Source organism: Salvia splendens, chromosome 9 (assembly GCF_004379255.2).
Source record: "Salvia splendens isolate huo1 chromosome 9, SspV2, whole genome shotgun sequence".
Lineage (NCBI taxonomy): Eukaryota > Viridiplantae > Streptophyta > Magnoliopsida > Lamiales > Lamiaceae > Salvia > Salvia splendens.
In genome coordinates this window covers 33,507,597-33,527,690 of record NC_056040.1, presented here as the reverse complement: position 1 = coordinate 33,527,690, position 20,094 = coordinate 33,507,597, and the positions used below count along the sequence as shown (strand labels likewise).

The following is a 20,094-nucleotide window of genomic DNA, read 5'->3' as shown; positions in this document are numbered from 1 at the left end:
TGGTTATGTTATTTCTTATCATGCTAGGTGAATACTAAAATAATAGGAAGATACACGCTTGTGCATGCGAATGTAATACAATGTCTTTCTACACATAAATATGAAACACTTATGGTGCTATGTTAAACTATGTCAGAGAAGGCGTCTAAACGAAAGCCCTTCTCCATCTGCAGAGAATAAAAGACATGAGATATGGCTCATCGGCTATTACATAAAACAACATCATGGTCCTGTACAAGAGAGCGGGTCAACTCGAGAAAATCCCTGAGATTCTCTCTGAAATGAAGAAGAATGGTGTAGCCGAAAAAAGATGAAATGATGAGGTTATAATAACTTGATCTCACTATATGCTCATCTAAGGCACAAAAGATGAAATGATAAGGTTGTGGGCTTTACAGAAATTTGTATCAGAGTCACAAACACTACATCACCATAATGGGCTCTATGGTTAAGCTTGGAGAGCTCGATGAAGCCAAGGCTGTGCTAGATGACTAGACTTCTGCTTGCCACACATACGATTTCAGAGTGCCAAACATACTGCTGATTGGCTGTGTCAGAAGGGTCTCCCTGATATATCCAATGCAGTGCTTTCGGATATTATGAAAAGGGAAGAAATACCAACCTCCCTTCACAAGGTACTCATACTGTTCTCTTTAAAATCTACACCGCTCTTTATTTAATTCAAAATATGGTGATTGAGTTCTATTAATTAAGTTCCGGTTTTTGTCAGGGCCGTTGAATTGAATTTCAACGCTATCTCCTCCTCCTCCAATGTCCCGTCCTTTCGATAAGTGCTTATGGAGCACTCTTATAGCCGCATGACAGGATTCTTGAGAACCAAAAGCTAAAAATGGTTTTTTTTTGCAGTCCAAATAGTACTTCTACTATCATTGCTTTCGTACCTATTTAGCCGCAAAATGGAGTTGAATTGTACTTGTTTCAGATTTTTAGAGTTGTGAAGCAGTTGATCATGCTAAGAGATTGAAGGAGTATTCAATGTTTTTGCTGAGAGGGTTATCATGTTGTTCCTTTGAATTCTTTATGGTTTATGGACTTGGTGCTGGTTGCATTACCTGAGATTAGGTAGTTATCTAAAACAAGTTAGAGCTTTAATCTATTTTCTTACCAGCGAGTTTGTCTATATTACGTTGGAATGCAACTTTCCCTGTGTCTAATTTCATTGCAATTGTTCTGCTCGGCACTAAAGAATTTGGCTGGGTTAGTTAAAGCTCCGTATTTTCTATGCACCGCATCAACTAGTATAGTGGGGCACATGAAAAAAAGTGTTGGCTCATGAACGATCAGAATGTTGCATTTTTATCTTGCCCTTATGGTAAGCAATTTTAGTTTACAAATTGAATTTTGCTCTCAGCTACTCACTGTTAGTGATGACTTGAATTTTGGGAATCTGGGCAAATAAAATCAAACTCAGGGGAGAAAGCTTTGGTTCTGCTATGGGACGAAAGTGTTATTTGAACGAGCCTTCAGTTCTTCACAATCTTCAGTATAGATATTTACAAGATATTTCATATGTAATTCTCTATTTTTGAGAACCTTTTCATTTTCTTTGTTTATACTAATTGCCTCTAATCTTAAATCATTTTCTTGTCTTTGCTTTGCATAGAGAATGGCAGGCCGTGTATTTTTGTCCGTCAATCCATTTAAAAATATCTAGCTATATGAGGATGATTAAGAAAGAAGCTTTTGGACACTCCTCATGTTTATGCTGTTACTGATGCAGCATGCAATGCAATGCAATGATATCAGGTGCTATATAATACCTTAAATACACGGAGAAATGCTTTCCTTGTTATCATGTTAGTTCAGCAAGTTGCTAATTTTCTCTTTCCGTTTTGCTATTTCTTTTATATTTGCAGATGAAGTAAGCCAGGCTATAATTATCAGGTTAGCTGCAGTGTTTGTAATGATATTCTTCCTTTCAACATGCCGTAGTTTTCTTTCTAATAAATAGTGTTTGTGTTTGTGTGATTAACTTTATTTACCACTATATGCTTGGTACTTTGTTTTAAGTTAAAAGGTGAAAAGGAAAAGAGTGGAAAGAAGGAGATGCAAAAAAAAAAAAGGAGATGCAAGAAAAAAAAGGAAGATAAAGCACTTTTGGAGGGGATGAAATCAACTACCTCAAAAACTGTTACAAGGGAGAAAAGGGGGTGAAATAGGAGGGGAACAAAATGAGGAAGTTGCCTAATAAGAAAGAAGTAGATGCACAAAAAAAAAAAAGAATTCATAAGATGCAATTAAAAAAAGAAGAAGATACACCTGGTGGCCCCCTTCCTTTTTCACGTATTCTTCTTTTTATCTGTTGGTCGGTTTGTGTTTTGAGTTGTCTTCCACACTAAGCCACAACTTGGATGTATGCCCTTGTGTGGGAAGAGGTTGCTCATGTATCTTGTGTTTTTATGTGTTCGTTTTAGTAGGAAATCGAGCATGCCTTAGTAGTATACTTACCTACCTTCCTAATTCCCTACATTCCAAGATACTTGTTTTTGTGTGATAAGTTGGGTTTTTAACTATGTGATTCCAGTTAAGTGATTTAAGAATAATGGAATATTGAGTTTGTGTTTGGATATCAATAGTCATAGAGGGAACCACCACTAATTCAGCTCCACCCTTTTCACTGCTCTCTCCTTTCTGTGCATCCACTGTTCCAGTGGTACGAGAGAGAGAAGAGGGAAGAAGATGGTTCCTCCTAATAGCAGTCGGCCACTACTCCTGCACCACAGCCCATTCACACCATTCTTAACAATTCTTTCCCCAATTTGGCCCGCATCTATAGAGGAGGGGACCATCTACGGAATCAGCCCTACCTCAATTCCTTCAAGAGAAAGTTTTCAATATGTGACCGTCATAATTAGTTATATTGAATTCATTTTCCACTTTGTCAATGTTTACCATTTCTTTTCTCTGCCAAAGAATGGTTGAATTCTATTGTTGCTTGTTGCTAAGATTCCGTTGTGATTGCTCCAATTTGTTAGTTTAGAATTTCTGTAAGGTTTTTGAGAAGCTCTATTGAATTTCCATGTTTTTGTATATTTTTTCCAACATACCTATCATCTACTTGCATTGCTCTCTGTTTTAACCACATTAGTTTAGAATTTTGCTGAGTTTCCTGTGCATGTTTATTACATGAGTTCATTGTTAAAAAGTTTGTATGCTCTTATATTAAGTTTGTGTGGTGCTAGACATGTAACCATTCTTTTAATGGTCAAGTTGAACCTTGTAAAGATATTATTCTTTTTACATGGATTTGCTATTTTGCGCACATCCAATTATGAGCAGTCCTTGAAAAGGTCATTATGTGTATCAAAATCAGTGAGTTTGTTCCCTAGTATGCATATTTATGATTGACTGGAATTGACATTATTCCATATTTGACCAGTAAAGAATTGTTCAGTTGTTCCAAGGAGAGTGGTCCTATCACATTTTCTATAAGCTCTGCTCTGGTGTCCGTTTCTGGTCTCCATGGTGTGTACTCAGCTTTTCCCCATTATTTAGTTTTCGATCTGTATCTGAACCTTTTTCTCCTACATAAATGAAGATTATGGGAATGGTTCAAATATTTTTGGACGTGGTGATTACTCTGATATACTTTTTTCTATTATTATATCTATGGCATACAAAAAATCTTTGTTATCAGCTTGTATCATTTTTACTTAATAGTTGGTGTTTCGTTGTTAAGAACCTATTTTATTTAAAACATACCAAAGCATGAATGTAATGTATATTATTGATGATACACAAGTCATTGCACTTTTCTCTTAATAAAAAATCCATTTATTGCCTAAAACACATTTATAGCTTTTCTGGAAAATATTATGACCGGAAGCCCATGGTTTTTTTTTCAGGTAAGCTGAGGTTAAGAAGTGCTTCTGAACACAACTATCTCAATCCGAGTGAATGTTTGCAGATCCCAAACATTGATAATAAACAAAAGTTTCATAATCTTATGGTAAATGACAGGTTTTGAATATGCACTGTATATTGGTTAGCTACACTCATTTGTTTTTCTCGTACTCACTCACTATTCAACCACCCAACCACTTTTGTGTCTTAGGTTTGAATCTTTAGTGAAGAAACTGAATGTACTGGTGGGAAAAATAAAAAAACCATATCGAGCATAGTTTCTACAAAACTTTCTAATCTTTTCAATATTTACTAATTCTGGCATATGTTTTCACCACTAGAGTAGCCTTGTATTGCTTGTTCTCATTTTTTTTTATCTTGGATATGACATTCTCAATATTTTAACTTTCGGATATAGCTATGAGGTCATTGTCTAAATCTTGAGGAAACTTATTTACTATATAAAGTAATGAGAAGCATATGTACTTTTTCTTATTATTAGATAGTTGAAGCCTTGCCAAAAGTGGTCAAGTCACTTTCATCCTAAACTTTATGATTGAACATAGAATCAATTTGGCGATTACTTTTTTATTAGAATCTAAATTGATTTAGCTTCAGCATAAATATTTTCAATAGGAAATTTTATACTTTACCATCAATTGAAAAAGGAGAGGTGATTGCTGACACTTTCAAATGTGAGGATACCCCATTTTTTTAGTAGTGAGGTAGCATATTAGGGATGTGGTGGTGCGACGACGACATAGCAAATTCAAATTAGGTCAGATAAGCATTAATGTATAGAGACATAAAGGAGAAGCGAATAAATTGCAAATCCAAAGTAAAGACAGATTCATGTAGGGAGTACGGGCAACACTTAGATACATCAAGATTACCTAGATACATCAAGATTATGTTTATGCTTACCTTTTTTATTTAACAATCTAAATCAATTTCCCTATGTTTACAAATGCAGCTTGCTTGACGGGCTGTAGTAAGCAAGACCAGATGCTTACAATTTGAAACCAGAAGGTGCGAGTGGGAAGTGATGAAGTCACCAAATCTCCGTTACTTGAACAGGCTCTTAATTTTATGTATGTGTTTGCGCAGTGTATAATTTGTGTATGAGTGTTTAGTGTGTGTATTTTGCATATATAGTGTATGTATATTGTGTATAGTGTGTGGAGTTTGTTGTTTTGTGCATAGTGTGTGCAATGTATATATTTTCTGTATAGTGTGGCACAATGTTTGTATTTTGTGTCTATGTGAGTGCTATTATATGTGTGTAGTGTGTATGTTTATAAGGCGTGGAGTATATGTGTAACACCCCGACTTTTTCTACCCTTTTTATTTGTTCTCGTAGTGACATTATTTGTGCATCTGGAAAATTTTCGGCTTTGTTTTGTTTGTCAAGAAAAAAAAAATCATTTTGGGCCTATAACAAGTATTCTTTTCTATCCCAATTTATTTATTCCCAAGCCCAATTCTTTTTGGAACTATTTCTTTTGAAGCCCAATTCGAAACCCATTTGTTTGAGCCCAAGTCACATGCTAATATATTTCTAACCCTACTTGTGTTGACGTGAAAACCGTCAAACCTTCTCCTCAACAATAGGTTATTAGCCATGCCTTGGAAATTGAAACAAATAAGCCAAATCCCAACAGAAAACAACTCCTCAATTTACATAAATCTGCCCACAACTCCACGTTGGAGGATTTGGAATCAACTTCATAGAAAATAGAGAGTTAGAGAGGGGAGAGTTTCATCAAGAGTAGCTCACAGCAGCCGGGTGCGACCGTTCAACGACGAGCTTGGAGGCAGCGGCGACAGAGAGACACGAGCAGCAGCGGCGGTGCGACATCGACTGCACCGTGACAGCAGCGGCGAGCGGACTGCGCAGCCCACGACGACGGTGGAGAAAGCAAGACAACGCTGTGCAATTGAAACGGAAAAGATGGAGAGTTCACGGTCGCGACGACGGCTGCACGGCGGACAGCGGCTATCTCGATCTGGAGCAGCAGCGGCTGGACTTCGGCAGTCACAGAGTGAAGAGGAGACGGCAGTGCTTGATGCAGCAGCTCGCGTCGGCGGACAGCAGCTCGCGTGGCAAAAAACGGTGGCAGCGGCAATGCCGAGTTTTGCCGGAGAGAAGAAGCGAGGGAGAAAAGAAAGTTGCTGCTCAAATTTGGAGATTTGTTCCTCTAAATGTTAAGTTAGAAGAGAGGGAAACGGAAAGAGAGGTGGAAGAGAAGAAGAAGGAAAATAATTTGGAAACTTCAAAATCCTTGGATTTCACGTAAGGTGAGAATGAGTTGAAGTTTTGGGCCTTTTTTGTTTATTTAAATGTTTGGGCCATGTGAATTAATTTATAGATATGGGCCTATTATTTTAGTGAAGGAGATGATTGGAGTTAATCTAGTTTTTGGGCCGGAGTACATTAAATCAATAGGTGACTCTATGCACGCTTTTCGAGAACGAAATGGAACACAAGTTAAGGCTTTAAACGAACGAGGTGGGCTTTCGAACTAAATACTTTCTAGAGCTTTAGTTTTAATATTTTGATTCGAGCATCATTTTATGTGACGAAATTCCTTTTAACTGAGATTGCAAGTATTATTAATTTTATTCGATGATGACGTGATTTATGTGCTTAAAGTGAAATGATTTAAGTGAAAGTGATGTTATGTGATATATGTGTTGATTTACCGAGTGATTCGTGATTTGCTCGACTTGTTGATGTGATGTGAGATGATGCTCGACCTTGACAGAGAAAAATGATTTATGCTTCAAATACGTTTTTGAGGAAAATAAAGTTTGCAAAGGGAATGTCATGTCATGCTTTTGTTTGGGAAATGCCTATCTGTTTGTTTAGCAAGGGAGTTGTCCCTACTAGACCTATTGAAATCGAATTCGGGTCTGACTAGGAAGTGAGTTCCTACTCAGGCTAGTGTACACCACGTAGATCGTGCGCTATCTCTTCGAGTTGGACGGTCTAGTGACTTTGAATGTGGCCGCATTCCTTGTCATGTATGTTGAGATTGTTGAGATGATGTTGTTGAGGTTGTTGAGATGATGATGTTGATGATTGCTTAGTGGGGAGTGAGTCCCTACTATGAGTTTAATCGAATTCGGGTCCTAGCAAGGGTGCGTCCCTGCTTGGGCTAGTGTACACGATGAGGACTGTGAGTCATCGAACGGGTTGGCCGGTTTTCGTGCTCGTGGAAAGTGGCCCCCTTACACGGCACCTTTAAGAACAGATATGACAGTTTCTTAAATAATTCAAGGAGAAATGGTTGTGTTTTGAAATGGAGAGGAAAAAGGATTTAAGGATGAGTTGAAAGTTTGTGTTTGAGATATTTTTAGTGTCTCGGGCCTTTTCAAGTTAAAACCCCGAGGTCACTCAATGGTGGCATGATATAGCTGTTTTTATAAAATTGTTTTGGCATTTGTTCATTGAGTACATCAAGTACTCAGCCCTGCATGTGTTTTCCTTATGTGCAGGTTGAGCGGTGACGAGCGCGGTGGGTGTTGAGCATAAAAGTGAAGAATGTCTGTCAAATGTCTAGAATATGTTGTGTCTTCATACATAGCATTATTCTACTCTCGAAATGCTTCCACTAAATATTGTTCCTTTTGAGTTCGTGTATTGTTGAGATATTTTCATTTGGAGTTGTTGATTGTTGAGATACTCTGATTTTATTCGAGTCATTCCCATTTGTTTCGAGCTATGGTCGAGTTGCGTTGTTTTCCCCTTTCTTCCCCGCTTCTTTAACCCTCCCCTAGTCGCGATCAACCGTGTTTTCTATCCTTAAAAAATGCGGGCGTGACAAAGTGGTATCAGAGCAATTTTTCTTTCCGCTCTGGACCCGAGAGTCTTTTTCAGTCATAGTATAGACTTGTTTCGCTAGACTAAAATAATAAATAATAAATAAAATAAAAGAAGATAAAATAATAATTGTGTATTGAAGGCTCAACATCCTGCTTCGCCACGCTCAACCGAGAAAGAGGTAATATATTTTTTGTGAGAAAACTTTTATGAGAAAGTTTTGGAGAAAGGAAGATGAGAAAAATTTTGAGAAAGAGAAGGGGAATGATGGAGTGTTTTGCATGAAAGATGAAAATTGATAAGTTGTTTTGAGAATGTTGAGATTTTTGAGAAAAAAAGTGAGTCAATTAAAAATGTTTGTTTCAAACATATATGTGGAGTGCATGAGTGTTTTGTTTGGAATGCAAATGTGTTATGAGTTTATACTTAATTATCATGAAATATGAATGGTGTGAATTACGATGGATATTGAGATATGAGATTGTGCATGTATAGTGTGCAATTGTGTATAAAATGTGAATATTTTATGTACAATGTAGTGTGTATTGTGCATGTATAGTGTGCAATGTGTGTATTTCGTATGTAGTGTGTGTGTAAAGTGAGTTTATTTTTTGTACCAATGTTTATTTTATGTGTAGTGTACACGTGTGTTGTGTATTTTGTGCAGCGTGTGTATTATGTGCATTTTATGCAGAGTGTGTAGTGTGTATTGTGTATTTTGTGCAGTGTGCGGTGTATTATTTGCATTTTATGTAGTGTATAGTGTGGGTACATTGTGTGTATTTTGTATAGTAGTGTTTATGTGGGTGCACATTGTGTGTATATTGTGTATAATGGGTGTGCAGAGCGTGTATTTTGTGTATTGTGGGTGTAGTGATGTGTTTTATCTAGTGTGTCCAGCGTGTATATTTTATGTAGTGTGTGTGCAGTGTGGATATTTTTATGTATAGTATGCGTAAAGTTCACGAACATTGTGTATATAGTGGGTATCATGTGCAATGTTACACAGTGTGTAAAGTGTGTGTATTTTATCGACGTGTAGAGCGTGTAAAGTGTGTTTATTTGTTTGCAATACATTTATTTTGTGTATATATGTGTGTGTGCAATGTGTGTTTTTTGTTTGTGTGTGTAATTTTGTTTTTGTGTTTGCAATGCACGTATTTTGTTTAGAGTGTGTGTTTTGTTTAGTGTATGCAGTGTGGGTATTGTGTGTGTATGTGTGTGTAGCGTTGTGTTTGTATTATGTATATTTTGTTTATTTCGTGCAATGTATTTTGTGTATTGTGTAAGTGTGTTTGATGTGCATGTATACTTGTACTTTGTGTATGCAGTGTGTGTATAATGTGTGTTTATAGAGTGTGTAGTGACTGTTGTGCGTGCATAGTGGATGTGTGTATTTCGTCTATTGTGTTGTTTTTTCTATAGTGTGTAGTATGTATATTTTGTGTGTATAGTGTATTTTGTATTTTGTATGTAGTGTGTGTTTATATTTTGTGTAGTATGTGTATTATGTGCAATTTATGTAATGTGTGTGCGTGCAAAGCATGTATTTGGTATAGCGTATATTTATGTGTGCATAGCGTGTATATTATGTTTAATATGTTTGCAGTGTGTGTATTTTGTGCTTAGTGTGTCTAATGTGTTTATAGTGTGTACATTTTCTATACTTGTGTATTTTGTGTATAGTGTGTGAAGTGTGTGTTTTCTGTGGTGTGTGTAGTTTGTGTAGTGTAATGATTTTGTGTATAGTGTGTGTTTAAAGTGTGTGCATTTTGTGTACACTGACCATGCAGCTATTAGGCATTTGTTCGCGAAGAAGGATGCAAAGCCCTGACTCATAAGATGGATTTTGTTACTACAAGAATTTGATGTGGAGATTCGCGATCGGAAGAGCTGTGAGAATGTAGTGGCCGACCACTTGTCTCGATTGGAGCATCCGGTGGATGGAGAAGATCTATCGCGAGAAATCAACGAGGACTTCCCCGGCGAGCATCTAATCTTTACTCAAGCCACTTTTCCATGGTACTCTGATTTTGTCAATTATTTAGTAGCGAAGGTACATCCTCCCGATCTTACTCCTTACCAAAAGAAGAAATTTCATAGAGATGTAAGGTCTTATGTTTGGGATGATCCATATTTGTTAAAGAGATGTGCAGATATTATACTTATAAGGTGTGTACCCAAGAAGAGTGGGGTGTCATAGTGGAGAGATGCCATTCATCACCAACAGGAGGATATTCGGTGTGCAAAGGACTGCCATCAAAATCCATCAAAGTGGTTTTTATTGGCCAACGATTTATCGTGACTCCTCCAGTTTTGTGCTCCAATGCAATGAATGCCAACACACGAGGGGAATATCAAAGAAGAAGGAGATGCCTATGAACACCATCATTGAGGTAGAATTGTTTGATGTATGAGGGATAGACTTTATGGGACCATTCGCAAAATCGGGGGAGTATCAATACATTTTACTTGTTGAATATGTTTCTCAATGGGTGGAAGCAATTCCTACCAAAACTAATGACTCTAAAGTTGTGACTTCTTTTGTGTATAAAAATATTTTTAGTAGGTTTGGTACACCCCGTGCCCTCATAAGTGATGGAGGATCTCACTTCAACAATATGTGGCTAGACAACGTGTTGGACAAGTATGGAGTCAAGCATAAGATCACTTCTCGGTACCATCCTCAAGCTAATGGGCAGACAGAGCTTGCAAATAGGGAGGTTAAGTCCATCCTACAAAAGACGGTGAGAACAAATAGAAAGGATTGGGCACTACGTTTGGATGATGCATTGTGGGCATACCGCACCGCATATAAATCTCTTATAGGTATGTCTCCTTACCAATTAGTTTTTGGAAAATCATGTCATTTGCCTTTTGAGTTGGAGCATAGGTCCTATTGGGCGGTAAAGAAGCTAAATCAAGACTTCCAGAAGGCCGGAGAAGAAAGGCGCATGTTCCTCAATGAGATGGACGAATTTCGAATGGAAGCATATGATAGCTCTTCTACCTACAAGGAGCGGATGAAAGCTTACCATGACAAGATGATCAGGGCAAGGCGTGGCGACCGCCACCCAAGAGTAAGAAGCCTCGGATCAATGCATGGCGACCGCTGACCAAGGTGCAACGGTCAACCACAAAAGAGCGGCGAACAGATTTGCCCTAATTTCTCTCCAAGATTTACCATATTTTACAACCCTTTTCCTTATTTGAGAAGAGGCGATTTCTCCCCTATAAATAGCCCCTCAAGCTTCTTCAAAATAATCCTCTTTTTGCAATATATTTTCCAGAGATTTATAGTGCTTCATTGTGCAAGGAGTTGGAGAAGGATTCAAGAACATCAAAGCTACAAGGATTCAACCTTTGAGTTTTATTTTCTTTAGTTTTATGTTCCAATTGTTTTCCCTTCAATCTATGTTTTTAGATTATTCTATCATGTGTAACTAAATTCATAGAATTCTAGGGATGTATTAGTAATGACTTTGGTTATACAATTCCTTTTCTATTTAATATCCGTTTTGTTCTTACTTTGTTTCTTCCTTCAGTTGTTGGATAATGCTTCACATTTGAGTGACACATTATGTGATGAATTAATATAACTTGCTACATAATCGTGAGAGGAGGTTGGCGAGTTTGATCCACTTAATAGACACTACAATTAACTTCTTTTAAAACGACACTGTTAATTGAGAGTGAGGACTTTTCAAGGGTCTTAGGAGCTTTTAGGAGTTACGTATTTAGATTGACAACCCTAATGTTTGTAACCAACGTTTGCATCGCATGAGCATAAACTAGGTGACTTGTTCTATCAAAGTAAGAACCGTGCTAGGGTATTGTAGTTGGAATTTTTATAACCATAACTGTGAACGCACATCCCTGGAATTCCTTATCTCTATACTTTTATCTCCGTGATTTATTTGCAATTAGTTGTTTATTTATTTTCAATTGTTCTTTATTTTCAAAAATTCAAAAAAATCTTTCGGTTTTCCAAATAGTAATTGAGTTTTAGTAGAGGGTAGCCAGTCTGTGATTGTTTCCCCGTAATCGATATCCGGTACTGACCTTTAGCTATACTATTCCTACTCTGTATACTTGCATGTATTTATAGTGCTAATAAAAAGTGAATCAAGTTTTTGGCACCGTTGCCGGGGATTACATTCACTACGTGATGGATATATTCGAAAGGATTATTTTGCAACTTTGGATTTTATTGCTTTCATTTTAATTTTAATTTAATTTAATTTTATTTTCATTTATATTTTTCTTTTAGTAGTTTCTGCAGACTGTGCATACTAGCACGTTTTGAGAAATAAATTGTGGTGGAAACAAGACGGGGGAACCTACCAACCATGATCTTATCGTCGCTCTCCGAAAGGAGGTGGAAGAGATGTGAGCAGAGAGAGCTCGGGCAAAGGCTGAAAAAGAAAAACGTGCAAAGGAGGTAGTTCCAGTTATGAATATGTTTAGTCATGGTAACATTGTGGACATTCCTGCAGGTCCGCAGATAGAGGCAAATAACTTTAAGTTGGGGATACCCTTAATCAATAGGGTTGAACAAAATGCCTTCGCAGGAAGAGACACTGAGGACGCAAATCAACATCTCACCAAGTTCGTGGAAATAACTAATACAACCAAGATCAACAGTGTTGATGATGATATTGTGAGGGTAAGACTTTTTCCCTTTTCCTTAACTGATGCTGCTAAAGAATGGTATGATTGTCTACCTGCAGATAAAACCACCAATTGGAAGGATTTAGTAGTACTCTTCCTCGACAAGTACTACCCGCCTGGCACCATCTTAAAGCTGAAGTGTGAGATCTTTCAATTCATCCAAGGATACGATGAACCTCTATATGAAGCTCTCGCACGTTTCAAAGCTCTTCTCCACAAATGCCCAAACCATGGTTTTGGAATAGACCATCAGGTAGGAATCCTTTATAATGGATTTAACGAAACAATTTCTAGTTTATTGGATTCATGGGCGAATGGGGGATTCTTAAGGAAAGGAGGAGTTGCCGCAATGGAGGTGATAGAGGAATTAGCCACCAACAGTCAGGGTTGGTCCAAGGAAAAGCATAAAGCTGAGAGGGTAGATGCAGTGAAGAGACCATGTGGGAATGAAACATCTCAGGAATTGACATCCATCAAAGCAAGACTTGAAAATTAGAAACTCCAAGCAAAGAGGGGAATGGCATCAAAGATGTCAAATATGTCCAAAATGGGGGTGATCCCAACAGGCTTTATAATAATAATTATCGCCCTAGTCAGGGGGCTGGTAGTTTTAATAATTATAATGGAAATCACCCACATCCAAATGTATCTCATGCTAATAATCATAATTTTATCCAATTTCCTGCAGGGTTCAATGTCAGCAAAGAGAAAGGAGTGGAGCCGCATACCATAGGACCCTCACCTTTATACACTACAACCCTTGCCCCATTACAACCTAAATAAAGACCTTAAGGAGTTAGCTTCTGTCAATAGAACTCTAGCATCAATGGTATGGCAAAATGAATGAGAGAATGATCCTAACAATTCTGGCGAGGATTGAGTGACCGAGTGAATCCAACAGTTGGAAAGATAGACGCTATCTTAACAAACGGACATGCATGATAAGGTAGAAGAGGGGAGGGAAAGGAATCTGAGACTGTAGACGATTGGATTGACCTTGAGCTTGTGTGGACGATAGTCAAACAACATATACCAGTTCTGTCCTTTCGGCCTTTTCTTTTTTACTTGTCAATGTGTTTAGTTTACTTATGTGTTTTTCCTCTCTAGGTCTTTTACATATGTGTGTTTGTTTACTGTTTCTGAATAAGAACCATGCCTTTAAACTTCCCTCTTTTCTTTTTCTTTTTCTTTTCTTTCATACTTGAGGACAAGTATGGGTTAAGTGTGAGCAGTTTGATGAGGCTCGTTTCATGCATGTGTTCTATCATAAACTACATAAAATTCGATAAACTAACATCCAATTTTGAGCCAGGTGTGTGTGAAGTTCGCCATTTTCAGAAAAAATGAGTTGATCAACTGGGCGAACGAATGGATCAGGAGAAAGAGCCAAATTGTTGCGCAAATTGATCAAGTTGGAGCAAATTACATGCAGCGGGAGCACCCAATGAGAAGACTAATGCATCGCATAAGAAAGATCCTCAAGGGCAAAGGGTAAAGCAGAATTTTCAAAGAACAAGTGCCCTAGGGATCAAGACCTCACGCCTTCCTATAAATGGACATAGAGAAGGAGGAAGGAGGCAGTTTCAATTGGTGACACTCATTAGTTTTCAGCTGTCTTCTAGAGCTGGAATTGGGAGCTCTCAACACGTCATTTTCCTATTTTTCCGTCGCACACACACTTGGTCCTGTTTAGTTTAGTTTAAGTGGTAGTTTGGTGTTCGTTTTCTGCACTTTTAACCTTTGGTTCTATTATTCCGATTCGAGAAGGAGTGATGAAAGAATTTTGTGTTTTCATAGTTTACTTTCAGTTTACTTTTGATGTTGTCGACTCTTTGATGTTTTGATTTAGTAAATTTGGAGTTATGTTTTCATTTCCAGCTGATGTGTTCTGTTTTCATGCTTGATTACATCTGATCTGTTTGATTTTCATTTGATGTCGCATGTCTTAGCTCAAGTGTCTTGTTTCGCTTTGATTCGTTTGGATCTGAGTTTTCTGTTTATGTTTTTGTCTTGTTGAGAAGGAAATCATGAGTAATCTTTCTAGAATGTTTAGATCTAGTAGTTTATGTTTTGTTTCTGCATGATTATGAGTTAGTTTTCTTGTTTACGTAGTCGCAGCTTAAATCTTAGGAGTAGATTAAATTTTATGAGTTGTTATGATGTTTCGTCTTCCGTAGCTTTTCAGATCTATTCTTTGCTCTGTTTTCCATATTGATTTGGCGAAGAAGATGAAGTTGTTAAAAAGTTTTTACTTTATCGTACACTTTGTAAGGGACTGTTTATTCTATTTGCCCATTTCGGGAAAGTTCATATGAGTTGATCAAGTAGATTTAGTTAAGTTTAGTAAGTTGATCAGTCTAGAATCCTAGTTAAGTTTATTCTTTCAAGTCAAGTAGTTAACTTAACCCATCCCCTAGAAAGCGTAGAAAGCGTGGCCGCAGCCATTCCCATTCCGTGTCCAACAACAAATGTCAAACACATCATCTCTGAGGGATTGATCCTTACTTCCCTATACTAGTTAATAGTATTTGAAGGGGTTGGCAGCGGAAGCGTGCATGAGATCCGATCACATAAATTTGATCTATTCAGCAGATTATTCAGACAAATTCTATTCGCGTAATTATCACATGTATCATGCTCATAACTTGAATTAAAACATGCTTTAGCATATAAACTCCCTAAAACATGCTCACTACGGAATTATCCAATTTACCTCGTTGATTCAATCAAGAATCGATGATGGCTTGCTCCGTCTCCAAGTGAAGATCTTCAGTACTCGACCTCTGATCTTCTGACTGGTGTCCCAGACTGTATACTGATATTTGTGTGGGCAAATCTTACTAGAATACTAGGACTCGAATAATGAAGACAGAACTCAGCTCACGGAGGGAGCAATTTTCGGATTCTCTCTCTTTCTCTGAGGGGGACGAAAATTCTGAGCAATAATAATTATATTTTCTGTCTCCTTTATTCTCCTATTTATAAAGTCACATATTGGGCCCAGTCAGGGATCTAAGGAATAATTTGGACATGGCCCACCCAATTAGCTTTTTACTAATTAAATTGAACCCACAATTTAATATAAGCTTATATTGGAATATTACAAGCAGCCACTACAGAAGTAATATTGCACTGCCTTTCCAAATCCGAAATTACAAGTATTCCGGGTTTCCTTTTATTTGCTCATGCTTAAGATAGAAACATCCATTAATTAATTAATGTATGCTATGAACTTAATTAATTAACATATTTTATTCTCCAAGAGTGGACATAGCAAGAAACTCTTATTTATTATTCATAGAGTAATTAAACTCCAACTAGCTAGGTTCCGAATAATAAAACCTCGTTTCGAGCTCCTCTTGCGGATGCTATCAAACGAGACTCTCCTCGCGCATGATTCAACATAATAGCAATCCTAGAACCGCTAGACAATGATCACCACTACCCAATATACCTGGATCGTTGGGTGACGAAAAACCCGCACCTTTGGTAAGTCAAAGTAGTAGGTACTCAATATCGTATGCTCAATGCTAATGTACATTGATTAAGAAATTAATTATCAAGACCTCGCCTTTCAGTAGATAGCATAAAGACTCGTCTTGCTGTGAGATCCATTCAGTGCTATACCGCACCAACGTCATCATATTTCAATAAGCCTTAGAAATAATCGGACTGACATTGCAACCTTTCACGATAGGTATCTGGGTTGTGAAATTCTTATTTTTCTTTGTTCAGAACTGACCGCGTACCTTAAATTGAGCGCAGCCCACAACCGGTCTACTAGAACAAAGACTTAGACTTATGTTATGTTCGCTTATACATTTAAATATGCAATAAACATCCATTAAATGTAAAACATAACAACATTATGACAAAAATAATATGTTGCATTCATTGGAAAATAATTATTATAGTTTTACAGTATTCAATCACTCGAAAGGTGATTTCTAGTATACAAACCCTAACAATCTTCCACTTATACTCAAAACAGTTTTCAAGTATACAATGCACACGTCAAATTTCTCCCACTTATACTGAAAGCGAGTTGAGGTCTTGAATGAGTCGATTCCCATCCCTTTAACGTGGCCTTCAAACGGTTTTACCGCCAATGCCTTTGTAAAAGGATCTGCCAGGTTGTTCTCTGACGCAATCTTGACCACTTGTATGTCTCCTCTCTGCACTATATCCCTTATGATATGATACTTCCGCTCTATGTGTTTGCTCGCTTTGTGAGCTCTTGGTTCCTTCGAATTTGCCACAACACCAGAATTGTCACAATAAACCGTGATGCTTTTGGGCAGATTTCCAACCACACCTAAATCCATAAGGAAGTTCTTGAACCATACTGCCTCTTTTGCAGCCTCCGAAGCGGCAACATACTCGGCTTCCATGGTCGAGTCCGCGATGCATTTCTGCTTCACACTCTTCCAAATTAGGCTCCACCTCCTAAGGTGAACACATATCCTGAAGTAGATTTTCTCGAGTCCTGATCAGCTTGAAAGTCTGAGTCAGAATATCCCAAAGGACAGAGCTCGACTGCATTGTAAACTAGAGCATAGTCCTCAGTCCGTTTAAGGTACTTGAGTATGTTCTTTACGGCAGTCCAATGTCCATGGCCCGGATTCGACTGATATCTTGCTACCATGCCAACAGCAAAGCAAATATCAGGCCTCGTACAAAGCATAGCATACATGAGACTCCCAACTGCCGAAGCATATGGAATCCTTCTCATTGCTTGTATCTCAGACGGCATTTTGGGGCACATTTCTTGAGATAGATGGATGCCATGTCTAAAAGGTAAGAAACCTTTCTTGGCGTCATGCATGCTAAAGCGGCTAAGTACTGTTTCGATGTAAGGTTCTTGAGATAAGCACAACATCTTCTTTTCTCGATTCCTAAGAACCTTGATCCCGAGGATGTGTCCCGCGTCTCCCATATCCTTCATCTCGAATTGGTTTGACAACCATGTTCGTACTGATGACAACATCTTTTTATTGTTTCCAATTAGAAGAATGTCATCTACATATAAAACTAAGAACACTACATTCCCCTTTTCAACCTTCTTGTACACACAGCTTTCACTTGGGCATTTTTCGAATCCAAACTTGCAATCAGTTTGATCGAAACACTGGTTCCATGATCTAGATGCTTGCTTAAGGCCATAAATGACCTTCTTAAGCTTCCAAACCATGTGTTCCTTGCCCTTTATGGCATAACCTTCGGGTTGTTCCATGTAGATGGTCTCCTCAAGACCGCCATTTAGAAACGCAGTCTTAACGTCCATCTGCCATACATCCCAATCCATATAAGCTGCTATAGACAATAGTATCCGGATCGATTTGAGCATGGCCACTGGGGAGAAAGTCTCATCGTAATCGACACCTTCCTTTTGGGTATACCCCTTAGCCACTAGTCTTGCCTTGAAGACTTTAACTCATCCATCGGGTCCACGTTTACGTTTATATATCCACTTGCTCCCAATGGCAGTACAACCTTCGGTTAGGACGGACAAATCGTAGACGTCTTTGTCTATCATAGATTGTAGTTCTGAATCCATTGCTTTCACCCATTCGCAATGATCGACATCTGACTGCGCTTCCGCAAAGTTCCAGGGATCTAATACATTGCTGTCTGAGGAGTGATCCATAGATTCCCCCAAACCAATGTATCTTACGGGCTCATGTGAGACCCTCCCATTGCGGCGCGGCACTACAATTCTTGGATTAGAAGTTGAAGTTTCTGGAATTGTTTGTACACGTAGTACTCGTTCTTGGTTAATGGAATTTGTGACAGAAGTTAGCTCATCAAGAGCCAGTTCACTGCTGGGTTTATGATTCATTACATAGTATTCCTCTAAGAATGTGGCGTGAGTGCTCACAATAACTTTCTTATCTCGGAGACTAAAGAATTCATAAGCTTTCGTTCCTCTGGGGTACCCTATAAACAAACATACCTCCGTCCTTGATCTTAGCTTAGTTGGATCCTTTTCCAATACATGAGCCGGGCAACCCCAAATCTTGAGATGTGCTAGATTGGGCTTGCGCCCAGTCCACAACTCATAAGGAGTAGTAGGTACGGATTTTGAAAGTAAATTGTCTAAAATATGGCTTGCAGAAAGCAAGGCATGTCCCCAAAACGAAGTAGGTAGCCGTGCATAACTCATCATCGATCGGACCATGTTCAATGAGGTCCTGTTCCTTCTTTCAGCCACGCCGTTCTGCTGGGGCATGCCCGGCGCAGTCAGTTGGGATTCAATTCCCGACTCCGACAAGTAGTCCAAAAACTCAGCACTGAGGTACTCGTCTCCACGATCAAATCGTAGGCTTTTGATACTCTTACCATGATACTTCTCCACAAGAGTCTTAAAGTCCCTGAACTTATCAGAAGACTCTGACTTGTGGCGCATCAAATAGACGTATCCAATTTTCAAGAAGTCATCAATAAATGTGATGAAGTATCGAAAACCACCTCTTGCCTCAGTAGACATTGGACCACATACATCGGAATGAACGAGCTCAAGTACTTCCTTGGCCCTATTGCTCTTAGCCTGAAAAGGCCTCTTGGTCATCTTGCCTTCTAAGCATGACTCACACTTATGAAAAGGTTCCTCCTCTAGATCTTTAATAAGATCTTGTTGGACAAGAGAATGGATCCTCCTTTCATTGGCATGACCAAGTCTAAGGTGCCATAAGTACGTTTCGTTCATTGAACTTGAAGGTTCCTTTCATTTCTTTGAAATTTTCGATGTTGTATTGAGTTTTGATTTGCGATTATTAAACTGTGTAGATGTGATTGTGTACAGATTGTTTTCCATGATACCACGATAGATATAAGAACCATCTTTCTTAATAACGCAATTGTCATTAAAAGAAATCGAATATCCATCACAAACTAATTTAGAAACTGAAATTAAATTATTTCTAAAAGAAGGTATCAACAAAACATTCTTCAAAATCAAAAATCTATCACTACTAAAACGCAAATAAATGTCTCCCACTGCTACGGCCGCCACTTTTGTAGCGTCGCCTAGCTGGACCTCGATCTCACGATCACGTAGTCGTCTTGTCACCTGCATTAAGTCAGGATCAAAACAAATATGATCAGTGGCTCCAGTGTCAATAGCCCAAGTGCAAGTAGACTTCGAAGCCAAACATGACTCGACTACTAAAGCTTGGTGCATACCTGATAAGTCGTATTCTAGGCCTAGGTTACGGGTCAGTATGATGTGCATAATTGAATTATATCTGCAAAACTAGTTGCTTAAGCGTGCATGGTAAGCGTTCTAGCCAGTAGGCAGAGATTCAGACACTTCAAGTGAAAAGGGCGTCAGGACGATTACGTACCGACCAGTATACATGCAAAAATGGCTCGAGATGGAGAAGGAGGATAGCTGGGACTGCTCAATCACAATTAAGGGCAAAGAAGTCATTTCACCGCAAGGTCTTACCCTAAAAATCAAGGGTAAGCCTCCCTATAAAAGGAAGCCACTTGGAGAGAAAAAGGGAGAGTTCATCATCATCACTTTTAGGAGAGTTCTCTCGGCGTTCAGTCCTTCAGCCCAGTCCAGAATCTCGTTCCTCGCCACTGCCATGGTCACTTGAAGATCTAGATGTTCCCGGAGTTCCAAATCGTCCATTCCAGCCAGCAAGACCGTAGTTAGAGATTCCATCGCCCGGAGTGGCAAAACACTTTTATTCGCTTTCGTAGTTTAATTTACTTGCTTTCTTTACGTTGGT

General features: G+C 38.4%; 1 protein-coding gene and 2 long non-coding RNA genes across 3 annotated transcripts; all 3 read left to right on the top strand.

Annotated features, from left to right (window-relative positions):
• The first annotated feature begins 2,358 nt into the window (after window positions 1-2,358).
• Window positions 2,359-5,149, top strand: LOC121747111. The gene is made up of 3 exons (XR_006039130.1): window positions 2,359-3,486; window positions 3,867-3,970; window positions 4,838-5,149. It is a non-coding gene; the product is annotated as an uncharacterized LOC121747111 (long non-coding RNA).
• A 315-nt stretch (window positions 5,150-5,464) lies between these two features.
• On the top strand, window positions 5,465-11,083 carry LOC121746792. Its single transcript, XR_006039076.1, has 3 exons — window positions 5,465-6,162; window positions 6,254-6,373; window positions 9,481-11,083. It is a non-coding gene; the product is annotated as an uncharacterized LOC121746792 (long non-coding RNA).
• Window positions 11,084-12,140: 1,057 nt separating this feature from the next.
• Window positions 12,141-13,853, top strand: LOC121749449. The gene is made up of 2 exons (XM_042144020.1): window positions 12,141-12,611; window positions 13,671-13,853. Exons 1-2 carry the CDS (start codon window positions 12,141-12,143, stop codon window positions 13,851-13,853), a joined length of 654 nt encoding a protein of 217 aa, XP_041999954.1.
• Window positions 13,854-20,094: the final 6,241 nt, after the last annotated feature.

What these genes read in the sequence shown, in the direction of transcription:
- LOC121749449 (XM_042144020.1), top strand. Translation starts at nt 12,141, where the DNA reads ATGAATATGTTTAGTCATGGTAACATTGTGGACATTCCTGCAGGTCCG. An exon ending in GTTTTGGAATAGACCATCAG is followed by an intron (nt 12,612 to 13,670) that starts GTAGGAATCCTT and finishes ATTTTGAGCCAG; the next exon opens with GTGTGTGTGAAGTTCGCCAT.